The sequence below is a fragment of the Alosa sapidissima genome, chromosome 22 (assembly GCF_018492685.1).
Source record: "Alosa sapidissima isolate fAloSap1 chromosome 22, fAloSap1.pri, whole genome shotgun sequence".
In the NCBI taxonomy this organism is placed as follows: Eukaryota; Metazoa; Chordata; class Actinopteri; order Clupeiformes; family Clupeidae; genus Alosa; species Alosa sapidissima.
Genome location: NC_055978.1, coordinates 30,663,784 through 30,676,283, shown reverse-complemented (window position 1 = coordinate 30,676,283; position 12,500 = coordinate 30,663,784). Strand labels below are relative to the sequence as shown.

At 44.5% G+C, this 12,500-nt stretch overlaps 2 protein-coding genes across 11 annotated transcripts in view; both read left to right on the top strand.

The window, feature by feature from the left end:
- The window catches only part of LOC121697026 (gastrula zinc finger protein XlCGF26.1-like), a 34,493-nt gene extending 30,691 nt beyond the window's left edge, over positions 1-3,802 (top strand). For both annotated transcript variants that reach the window (XM_042078287.1, XM_042078288.1), the window contains one exon: positions 2,230-3,802. In XM_042078287.1, coding sequence (XP_041934221.1) covers positions 2,230-3,407 — 1,178 coding nt within the window. In that variant the 3' untranslated portion in view covers positions 3,408-3,802. The remainder of the gene's footprint in view (positions 1-2,229) is intronic.
- Positions 3,803-6,346: 2,544 nt separating this feature from the next.
- aldh18a1 (aldehyde dehydrogenase 18 family, member A1) overlaps positions 6,347-12,500 on the top strand; it is a 29,283-nt gene continuing 23,129 nt past the window's right edge. For 2 of the 9 annotated variants that reach the window (XM_042078293.1, XM_042078290.1), the window contains exons 1-3: positions 6,351-6,515; positions 8,766-8,875; positions 10,858-11,072. In XM_042078293.1, coding sequence (XP_041934227.1) covers positions 8,785-8,875; positions 10,858-11,072 — 306 coding nt within the window. In that variant the 5' untranslated portion in view covers positions 6,351-6,515; positions 8,766-8,784. Of the gene's footprint in view, positions 6,516-8,765; positions 8,876-10,857; positions 11,073-12,500 lie in introns of all 9 variants that reach the window. The other 7 variants (XM_042078299.1, XM_042078291.1, XM_042078298.1 and 4 more) reach the window with 7 other exon arrangements.

Genomic DNA, 12,500 nt, shown 5'->3' with positions numbered 1-12,500 from the left:
CAGCATACCAGAACATATTCTTAAACAGCATGATAATCTCATCAAGGAATTTCTTTGGGCGGGGAGGAAACCTAGGTTTAAAATGAGCAAACTGTTTGCACCTAAAGATAAAGGTGGGCTGGGTTTACCTGAGATTAGACTGTATAACTTGTCTTTTGAAATGGCTAAGATAGCTAAACACTGGATTGGAGGGGTGTCTGGTTTAAAATGGGTCACCATAGAGGAGAGTCTCGCTAAACCTTTTCATCCTATACAGGTATTATCCCAAAAGGTGACTGGTTTGGAGAGAGATAAAAACCCAATTATTAAGCACTCTAGGGAGGTTTGGGCAAAAATTCATAAGCTACATAAAATCTCACATCACAAACAGCAATATGCCTCACTATGGCTTAACCCAGAAATTAAAATAGGGAAACAAACAGTGTTTTGGAAAAGGTGGGTAGAGAATGGACTTCATACAATTAATGACCTCTACAAAGATGGCTTTTTTAAATCTTTTGCTGAGCTAACTCAGGAGTATGATCTCAGAGAGAAAGGTGACTTTTGGAAATACCTGCAGATTAGACACTGCATAATGGGAAAAAGTCAGCCAATAAAAGAAGACAATCCAGTAGTTGATTATTTCCAATATCCACGTAATCATAAAGCATCAGTATTTTACAATAAATCCATCTGTTTGACCAGGAGCACATGTGAAAATCTAAGAATAATTTGGCAGAGGGATCTTAAGTGTGAAATTGATGAAGATAATTGGGAGCAAATTCTGGCAGATAATGGTAAATATATTAAAGAAATTAGATGTAGATTTATTCAATACAAAATCTTACACAGATTTTATTGGACACCATGCAGACTTTTTAGAATAGGACTAATAACTAGTAATATATGTTGGAAATGTAAAAAGGAAACAGGCACATTTCTGCATCTCATGTGGGATTGTGCTATGGTCAAGCCATTCTGGTGTAGAATATTGGGGTTTCTTGAGACGTGGATAGGAGTGGACCTACCGGTGTGTCCACGCTTATGTCTTCTAGGAGATAAAACTGTAATACCACAGCTGACAAAAGATGTTCACTCAGTGCTGATGGTTGGGTTGACCTCAGCTTCTAGAATTATACTACGACATTGGAAGTCAACTATAAATCCAACATTCCAGGACTGGAAAGTTTTAATGAGCCAGACAGTGTCGTATGAGGTCATGCTTGCTAGAATAAAGGGTAGAGGACCGGTGGTATTGGGTAGCTGGGATTTCTTTGCAGAGTACCTGACCTCTGGACTTGTACTTTAACTACTGGGATGTGCTAAGAAGACTATGCACATTCATCTTCTCTGCTTTTATGTTCTTGTATGGTGTTTATTAGATTATACTTTGTGCTTTATCTTTATTCACTTATTTATTTCTTCTTCTCAACCAGGAACACTTATCTAAATATGTTAATTTAACTGTCTGACCGTGCTTGTCTTGTCCGAATGAGATATGTACCACAATTGTTCAAATAAAAACTTTAATTATTAAAAAAACAAAAAAAAAACAGTGCAATTACCAAAGGGCCCTTGAAATGATCTTTTTAAAGCCAAGGAGGATGGTTTGTAGTTGTCAGCTCTGCCATAAGTAGTGACTGAACACATTTTGTTGTTTTGCACTTTCTTTTGCACTTGTTCTATAGTTTGTAATAGTCTTTGTTAAAATTGCACAAATTACACAAATATTTTGAAATATTTGTATACTGTTGTATAGTTGTTTGGTGTTGTTACTTTGTTCTTTGTTAACTGTTATTTTGAGAAGCTGGTTATTTATGTATAATGTAGTGTTTAATAAATAATTGTTAAATATACAGAGTCTGTAGTGTATCGCACAAACAAGACGCCAACACCCACACCCCCCCACCAACAGCAACCAATACCAGACCCCCCCCCGGGACCTACCACCTACCACCTTGACTAACACATTTCCTGCGGGAAACCCTGTAGCTCGCTACTCAGGCTGGACCAATTTGTTTTTGATGCTGTTTTTGGAGCTAAGTGCTATCTAACCCGCAACTTTTTTTTTTTATCACGTTCAGCATATAGCCACACAGTCCGCTAGCTGTCCATTCTTTGACTAGTGGCTTAATCTCTGTGTTGTGTGTACAGTCAGTGGTTTAATCTCTGTGTTGTGTGTAGTCAGTGGCTTAATCTCTGTGTTGTGTGTACAGTCAGTGGCTTAATCTCTGTGTTGTGTGCTTGCAGATGAGGCCGCCCAGACGTGGTCGCGTCCGCAGTGCCCATTCTCCCACCAGCAGGAGGAGCTAGTGAGGCCGCACCAGGAGCTGGTTCACACTGACCAGACTCAGACAGCGCCCCCCTCAGGAACGGCCCTGACGGCGCACCAGCACACGCACTCGGGGGAGCGACCGTTCACCTGCCAGCAGTGTGACAAGAGCTTCGCGCACAGCCAGGCGCTGGCACGCCATCGCTACACGCACGGTGCTCCGCGCCTCTACGAGTGCGGCCGCTGCCCCGAGGTCTTCCCTTCGATAGCGGTCCGCAACGAGCACCGACGTGCGCAGCACGAGCCCAAGAACTACTGCGCCGAGTGTGACAAGCGCTTCAGTTCGCCATCCGCTCTCCAGCGCCACCTGCTGTTGCACCAGCAGGAGCGTCCCTACAAGTGCTCCAAATGCCCCGCTACCTTCCCCTGTCTGCCCAGCCTCACCCGCCATGGGGTGGTGCACCGCACCGAGCGCTCCTACCCCTGCAGCTGCGGCAAGTCCTTCACCTACAGGGGGGCGCTGTTGAGCCACCAGTGCGTGCGCTCCAATGAGTGGCCGTTCCTCTGCGACGACTGCGGCAAGAGCTTCCCGTACAAAGTCGAGCTGGAGAACCACCGCTTGATCCATTCGGACAATAGGCCCTTCCTGTGCCCGCACTGCGGCAAGGCTTTCAAGCGTCAGCGCGGCCTGAACAAGCATGTGAACGGGCACACCCGCGAGAAAGTCTTCCACTGCTCACAGTGCGACAAGACCTTCTGCTTCAAAGCCAGCCTGACACGGCACGAGCTAACCCACTCGGGCGAGAGGCCCTTCCTGTGCGACGACTGTGGTAAGGGGTTCTTCTCGCAGGGCGAGCTGCAGAAGCACCAGCGGTTTCACACGGGCCACAAGCCGTTCCGATGCGCGGTGTGCGACAAGAGCTTCACGCAGTCCTGCTACCTGACTCTGCACATGCGCTACCACACAGGTGCGCGGCCGTACACCTGCACGTCCTGCGGGAAGAGCTTCTACAGCTCCTATCGCCTCAAGAGGCACATGCGCACACACACTGGGGAGAAGCCGTATCGGTGCACTGTGTGCCTCGCACACTTCCAGCAGTCCTACCAGCTGAAGGCTCACCGGAAGACACACCACACCCTCAATCCCGACCAATGACGCGGTTGGAATGGCTAACACATCACAACAACCTCGACCAATGACTGGAATGACGTGGTTGGAATGGCAAACACATCACAACAACCTCGACCAATGACTGGAATGACGTGGTTGGAATGGCTAACACATCACAACAACCTCGACCAATGACTGGAATGACGTGGTTGGAATGGCTAACACATCACAAACCTCAGCTTTGACCATTGGCACGGCTGGAATGGCAAATTATGTCACTGACCCTCACCCACTGACACCTAATGCAGGATGAAGTGTGTTTGAAGATCCGTTTGGTTGACACTTTTGGACTCAAGGGCACGATTCTAAAAACTTCTTTAAGTATTTGTTAACCACTACAACTTAATAAAACTAATGAAGGGGGCTCTAGTCATCATAAACTTTTGATTTCAACTCTTTTTTGGAACAGTTGGTCTAAAACTCTGAATTCATATTTCTGTTTCTAATGTTATGTTTTTGGACTGTTTACATTAGATTATATATGTGTAACCCCTTTTTAACGAGTGCTAGTCACTCAGCACAGTAAAGGTTAACTTAGTTACACTAAATGACACTAAATAATGGCGTGACAGGATCCTGAATTCTCAGCGGTGGAATACACGGGTTTCCCGTTTCCCAACAAAACTAGATGCGCGCGCAGCCATGAGGCAGAAGACGCTTGGTGGCCGTCCACAACGTTATAAACTTAACCTAAATAGTCGGCTGCTGTAAGCTACAATCAGATTTTTTTGTATACCCCTGTTGTCTCAATGATAATAACATCTAATTTCAGACTATATTTCAAAGTTTGACGTTCATTTGGATTATTAATATAACATCATATTTTGTCATTTTTGGCAAAGACATGCATTCCGTTAGGGATATTGAACATATTTAACATTCTCTAACCATCGTGATTTTGAATTGGTGCAGTTTTCAGCACAAAAACTCATTTTATTCTTTTGCTCTTTTGCATTGCTCTATGCTGTTCTATGGTGCTTTCTGCCTCTTGGTTGCGCACGCATGTTTTCGTGACGTTCCATAGAAATCCATGTATTCACCTTATTCCGCGCGCAAACATGGGGGCAATAGCTTTGCCCACATTGTCTCCGAACTTCCGATTGAGCAGCACATCCATTGCGATACATTGAGATAGCAGAGCTCTATCGAGATGACTGGCATCATATATTATGGGTCATCCTAAAGTTAGGAACGTTTATTTAGGATTTTGGTGACTTAAGACATTTCTGTTATACAGCTTTCCTATCTGAAGTTAGGAAAAAACTGACTTTGGAGCGGCTGTTCTGTAAGTTAGCCTCTCTATCCTCTTCTGCCGTGTTATCCCAATGAAGCTAACTAGACGTAGTTAGCCGACCGGAAGTTTAAAGACAACGTGGAATTCAAAAAAATGGGCGGGGCTGAATAAGGTGAATAGATCAGTGGCTTAAAGCCTGAAACAGACAGTTGCTGGAGGTGGCCGGAACACTTGGCAAGTTGGCATAGGATTCTAAGTGCCCTACTGTGATGTCATAATCGCTAATGTTAAGTCTATGGGGAAAATGTTAGTAGTTTTTAATTAATAGGACCTAGTTCAAAAAGTATAAAAGTTACAAAGTTCGCGACTGATTCGGTCAGAAAGAACGAATCCCGAAGGTGAATGACGAGAACTGATTCCCAAAACAAGAGAACTGGTTATTTTTTAACATACAAAAACATGGTCACGTAACAAAAGATACAAACGAACAGAGCTTCATCTCCCTCGACCGTATATCGCGATTGAGTCTAAAACGTGAATGAGAGTACTACAGCAGGTAGCAACCGCGTTGCCATGGGTAAACAAATGATAGGCCTGGCCAAAGATTCTAAAGCGCTACGCGTAAAGTACGCTCCGCTCTAGAATCTTTGGGCCTGGCTTTACTTACGTGCCTGCCTGCCAGCGCTAGAACTTGGAAGACGCCATTTGATTCTTACTGCATTTCATTCAGTATATTTATGAAAAAAGGCACTTATGTGCTTAATATTAAGCTTGATATTTACATAAATTATGTAACAGACCATATGAGACGGTGTTCTAAAGGATATTTGACTTAAGACAACCGGGACGGTGTTCTAAAGCATATTTTGACTTAAGGAACTGAAAGAACGAATCAAACGAACAATCTGTGAAGGTGAAGGGAACTGAAAGAACTGATTCCCGGAATAGAATCATTTGGCCCATGCCTACTATTCAGGCCTCATTTGGCCCATGCCTACTGTTCAGGCCTCATTTGGCCCATGCCTACTGTTCGGCCATTCCAACGGTCAGCTGTCATCAACTATGACTCCCCACCAGCTTTTTTCTCTATCTGACCTCCATCTTTTTACTTAGATTATATTTTAGACAATATTCAACAATATTTCATTCAGCAGCCATTTTTGCATTTTCATGCACTCGTAATTCCCTGGAATTACATTCTCTAGTTGTGTTTTATTATTTTATAAAGAAAGGGTTGCATATTAAGATATTATTAGAAGTTATTGAATGTAAATAATAAAGTTTGTCAAGTCCAGAAATTGACATAAACAATGTAAAGATCTATTGAATTTATTGTGCAATATTAATTTTAATCATCAACTGTATAAGGATTTAATGGCAACATTAGGGGGCGTGTTGAGCAAACACATAAAATAATTTGTTAGATTATTAATTGATTAAAAATGCTTTGAGGTATAGCAAACAGTACCGAATAGAGTCGGTCAAAGGGGTAGGTGTTTTTTGTTACACGTGGTGAGAAATCCGATGTTTTGCTAAGAAGAAATTTTTTAACTGAATGGCACACGAGCGTTATACACTGTAAAAACGTACGCGTTTAGCGTAACGTATATACATTTAAATTACATGCTACTGCTACCGGACTGGACGTTAACGTAAGAGTGTTCAGAATGGAGAACTGCTAGCCAACTGACGTAAACGACGCACACGTAGACAGAAGCAACGGCGCTTGACAACCCCTCAAGTTCGCATATGCCACAAGATCTGTGGCAAGCAGTTGTGCTGTATGGTAAGCTGGTCGTCGTGCTTGGAAATTTCGACTGAAGTGAGAGGAGGAATTAAAATACTAGGTAGTGTCAAAGGTATGTGCAGCAATATAGAAGTTTGCCATTTTGATTCAGTAAGTTGAACTGTTATGCATTAAAGCTAGCCAATTTGCTAACGTTTCTTCATTGGATTTTAACTGTACTTCGCTAACATGCTAGAGCTAGCAAAGAATGTAACACTGACACAGATTCATAAACTAGGACATGCAACTATCCAGCTAGCATAAGTTACACTATCTCTGATAACGGTAGCTTGTTGAGTGACCAAACAGAGGCTAGCCATCATTTTGATACTTCTCGATAACGTTAGTTAACTGAATGTTCGTAGTTAGATAGTTAATGTAATGTTAGCTTGCTTAGTAACGTTAGTGGTAAGTTAACAACGTTATCTATAGATAGTTAATGTAATGTTAGCTTGCTTTGTAACGTTAGTGGTAAGTTAACAACGTTAGTCAGGCAACTGCCATCTGTTGCCTACCTCCACTTGTCTTATTTAAGCCTACGTTAGTTAATGTGATGTGACCGATGTGTCAATTGCAATGTCTGTTGTTGGCCAGATCAAATATTTGAAACCATGCTGACGTTGACAAATGTTTTCGTTTCCTCCTTATTTGTCACCCCTATGCTATGCCTGTTTTGTCTGTGTCGGTGTATACTTGGGCATGTTCACGAGCTAACGTTACCTGTTAATATTCCGAAGCTCAGACGTACAATTTCTGTTTGAAATCGTAGTAAAATGTTCAGATGTTTATGCCACCATCGCTCTATTGACCGCCTGTGTACACGTATCCATCCATGTCTGCAAGCCGCACTCTCATTTCATCAGCCGGGCCAGGGTGGAGTCTCCATCCGAGGCGCACCCCCATTGGACCAGGCGGTCGGTCAGGTCTATGTGGAGAGAAATTATGGTGCCTTGGAAAAGTGGCGAATTATCATTAACGTCTTGCAGTTTCACATTTAAAAAAAAAAAGGACTCATGTAGTAAGGTTTTGAGTGAGTAGTGTGGTGAAGTTGAAAAAGTGCTGCTGTGTAGCCCAATATTGTATTGTAAAGGTTATACATACTGTATTTACCCCAAAAGAAATTCCGTTTCAAGAAATGTGAATGCTTTATAGTGATCAGATAATCTTAACTGCTGATAAGGCCTGCAAACTCTTCTCTATTTGAAGGGAATGGTTGCAGTAGTATCAGGAATGTGCCGGATGAAATGTTGGCTCGGCCTGGCCCCCCGGAAACGGACTAATGCTGATTGAATAGACATAAATGGACAGAGGTCCACCTGGTTATTGCGGCTATCTGGAAACAGGTCCACCCTTACCAAACATCTCTCACTGGTCCTACTCCATCTATGGCAGGCCTGCTGATAGCATTTCTGTCAATACTTATTCTCTCACTCAGTCACTCACAGCGATTTCGCACTCCTCGCCCTGTCTGCTGGCTGTTTGCTCCCACGCACCTGTCTGGTGCAGCTCCACTATTTGTAGTCCAGTGTCGGAGATGCCATGTTTGTAGTCCTGCTGTCTGTTGCAGCTCCACTATTTGTAGTCCAGTGTCCGAACATCCTTGATCGTTTGTGTGTGTCAGACCGTATATGCTCCCCAGGTGCAGATTACACCTCTGCATACTCAGACAAGTCATCTCACTTCCTTGGTTGTGTGTGTGTGTGTGTGTGTGTGTGTGTGTGTGTGTGTGTGTGTGTGTGTGTGTGCGCTTTGTGTATTAGGTATACTGGTGTGTGAAGTGTGTTTGTGAGGTGTGTGTAGGCAAAGTCCTTTTAGGCAAGTCCCTCCACTCAGCGGCCATATTGCAACGCTTTTTGGGCACTCATCGGGCATCCATCTCGGCAGAAATGCACGTGCGCAAGGCTTCACGACACCAATCTTGCTCCAGCGGCGAGTTCACAAGACATGATTGGCAATCTTCACAACACACCATATGATTGGCTCAATGTATTCACATGTCGACGTTTTGCTGAGGAAGGGGTGGGATATGTGTAGACAACGGCCATATTGGCGTTACAAACTAGCCCCATGCATTTCTATGGAGGATTTTTTGAGTGCTGTGTCTCCTCATTAGAAAGTCTCTGGTGTAGGTCTGTGGTGAGTGAGTAATGATTGTGATTTTGCAATGTTGATGTATGATGGTATGTGAGGTGTGTGTGTGTGTGTGATATTGTGTCTTTTCTCCCCCCCCCCCCCCCCCCCCCCCCCACCCTCTCTCTCTCCCTCTCTCCCCCCTCTCTCCTCTCTCCCCCCCCCCTCTCTCTCTCTCTCTCTCTCTCTGCAGAGTGAAGAGGTGAGACGCCATGTTGCTGCACAGGCTGTCTCAGTGTTCCGGGCTTGGCCTGCGCTCCTGCAACTCGCACACCTTCTCCAGGGCCGCCTCACAAGGCAAGAGTAAGTGTGTGCGTGTCTGCGTGCAGGAATCAGTCCGATTTGTCTTTTCCATTTCGTAATGTTTACACATTTTGCTTGAGGAATATGGCCAACGTGTCAATAATAACGCTAATATATTTAATGGCCAACTTGTCAATAATAACGCTAATATATTTAATGGCCAACGTGTCAATAATAACGCTAATATATTTAATGGCCAACGTGTCAATAATAACGCTAATATATTTAATGGCCAACGTGTCAATAATAACGCTGATATATTTAATGGCCAACGTGTCAATAATAACGTTAATATATTTAATGGCCAACGTGTCAATAATAACGTTAATATATTTAATGGACATTTGCACATGATATATTTGTGACACTATTAAAATGGCAAAGATACATGTCAGGCTTATCAGGGAGGGATATATGCAAGTGTAATGTTTTAGGTTTAGAAGGTAAGTTGTACGGTCGGTATGCATCCCTGTTGTCCCTCGTTCAGGGAAATGTATTTAATAACCAACAACCAGACAGGGCCACAGTAAGTGGTGATTATTCTCACTGTTTAGCCACTAGGGGGTTTATCTAGGCCAAACTGGCATCTTCTCCCCTACACTCTCTCTCTCTCTCTCTCTCTCTCTCTCTCTCTCTCTCTCTCTCTCTCTCTCTCTCTCTCTCTCTCTCTCTCTCTCTCTCTCTCTCTCTCTGTCTCTCTCTCTCTCTCTCTCTCTCTCTGTCCCTCCCTCTCTTTCTGTCTCTTTTTTCCTCTTTCTCTTTCTCTCTCTCTCTCTCTCTCTCTCTCTCTCTCTCTCTCTCTCTCTCTCTCTCTCTCTCTCTCTCTTTCCCTTGCTCGCTCGCTCGCTCTCTCTCTCTGTGCATGCTGCATGTGTTCCTGGCTGCTTTTGGGGCAGTGTGCTGAGGCTGCATCTGTGTGTGTATTGTTCTCCTGTGCTGTGTGGGGTGGGAGCTTATGGCTCGCTCACATTCCAGCCAAGACACAATGGGCCTTGCTGCCAAACCAGCAGACAGCAATGTACCTCTCTCACTACGCACTCGCACTTGCACACACACTCGCGCACACAGTCTCTATGCAGACACACACGCGCACACACTCTCTATGCAGACACACACACACACACACACACACACACACTCTACACAGACGCACAAGCACACGCACACTCACACACATACTCGCACACACACTCTCTACGCAGACACACACACACACACACACACACACTCTCTGTGCATACACACACGTGCACGCACACACGCACGTGCACACACACACTCACTCACACACTCTACGCAGACACATATGCTGAGGGCTGATTCATAGTCAACGCAAGGAACAAAAACGCATGCAACATGCAGTTTCTGACGGGGCCTCATCGTCCATGTGACTTGTGTAGACAATGAAAGCCACTTAAAGACGTGCGTGAGCCTGGCATTGTCCAGCGTAACTTGCGTAGACTTATGAATCAGGCCTTTAAGGTCAAACACTCACACTCACAAGGAGAAAGACCTCCAAAAGACCTCCAAATCCTGCTCTTAATTATATCCCTGCTTTTGTTGACACACGTGTTGTATGAAGATATGAAGGTGATATGTGGGTCTTGGTTTGGGGTTGAGTTGACCGGTGGGGCTGCTTTAACGGGTTTAACTTTCTCTAATCACACATGATGGGCTCATTGATTATCAATATCATCATCCTCATCATCCTCCTCCTCTCCCCTCCTCATCAGAGATGTTCTAAGACGGGGAGATGGTATCTCATCAGAGATGTTCTAAGACGGGGAGATGGTATCTCCTGCAGACCTCGTGGCTCTTCCACGTTTTCCCTCTCCCCTTTCAGAACATCTCTGCCCCTCACCCTCTGAACTTTGACCCCTCACCCTATCCCTCTTCTCATTGGCTCCCTGTGCATGGCTGCTCATCGCTCATTGGCTGCTGCCCCTGGTGTCCCTCCCTCCCTCCCTCTCTCTGCCCTTCAGATGGCCGCGTGTGGCCTGGCCTGCCGGCCGTGCGTCAGTGGAGTAACGTGCCTTTTCTTACAGTGCCGCTGGCGCGTGCCCACGGTAAGTCCTTCGCCCACCGCGGCGAGCTGCGCCAGGCCAAGAGGATCGTCGTCAAGCTGGGCAGCGCTGTGGTCACCCGCGGCGACGAGTGCGGCCTGGCCCTGGGACGCCTGGCCTCCATCGTGGAGCAGGTAAGCGGGGGGGGGGGGGTAGGGGTGAAGGGGCATGTGAGGGGAAGGGGTGAAGGGGGTGTGCGGGGGGGTTAGGGGTGAAGGGGCATGTGCAGGTGGGGGGGGGGGGGGAAGGGCTGCAGGTGGCTGAGTGAGCTGGTGGGGTAATTGGGTTGAGACCAGGTGAGGAGGAGGGACATACAGGTGAGCTGAGAACAGGTGAGTGGGGTGGGTCACCTGCATTGAGGTGTGTGTACTGTGTATTGGTTCTGTATATTTCTGTGTTAGTGGGTATATGTGTGTGTGTGTGTGTGTGTGTGTGTGTGTGTGTGTGTGTGTGTGTACTGCTTATTGGTTTTGTATATTTGTGTGTGTGTGTGTGTGTTTTTGTACTGTGTATTGGTTCTGTATATTTCTGTGTGTGTGTGTGTACTAGGGGTGGGCGATATATATCGTCTGCGATAATATCGTGATTGTTGTTTTAACGACGTGCAAATTATCGAGTATTTAAATTCACTCAATAAAAAACACTCAATTACGCATTGAAACCCCATACATTCACTAAATCCAGGAGGTGTATGCAAGAGAAGCCCCATTGCAGCAGAGCAAGTGTCACATGATCGCTAGTGGGTCCACGTTGACACACGCAGGCCTAATGTTTATTTTGTGTACTGAGATCCAGACGTAGAATATTTGGGATTTTGTGCAGCTACTTCTGTTCACGTAGCATTGATGAGTCACATTTTTTCCTACATGGTATTATATGGAGAGAAAACACTTGCCTTTGAGTATTTTAATAGTCAGTTGTAAACAAAGAACTCTTCTCATGTAACCCTTTTGTAAATGGACTGAAGTTCGCTCTAAATATCTACGTGTATCGATTATGCTAACCGTTAGCATCTCTATGGGATTTCTCATATACATTAGCCATAAGCTAACACATTAGTTTCTATTCTGTAACTTGGAATGTTAAATGTTAACTCTTAAACAAAACATCGAAGGAAATAACCGAGATGTACTCTGTTGGTCTGCTTAGTTTTACAGTGAATCCTAAGTAAAGGTGTTTGAAAGGAACTTCAGCTTCAGACTTTCTCTTGGGAAGCTGTTAGGCCTAGTCATCTTCTCTAATGTAGCTGGCTAGACCATGTCATTGCCACACACACAAGTGGGGGCAAAATTGGAAATGTGTCATAGAGTGACAATGCATTGGTTGATTTTGTTAAAAAGTCACAGGTTAGGTCAATGGTTTGTATTATTGTATTGATGCTATTCATAAATAATGAGCAGTAAAGTAACTCAGACTTTTACAATTTTTTTGGGATAAATTATAGATAAATATAAATAAATAAATATAAATAGATAAATAATTAGGATATCTACTAATTATCGTTATCGTCAAAATCACAAAAAATATCGAGATATTATTTTTTGTCCATATCGCCCACCCCT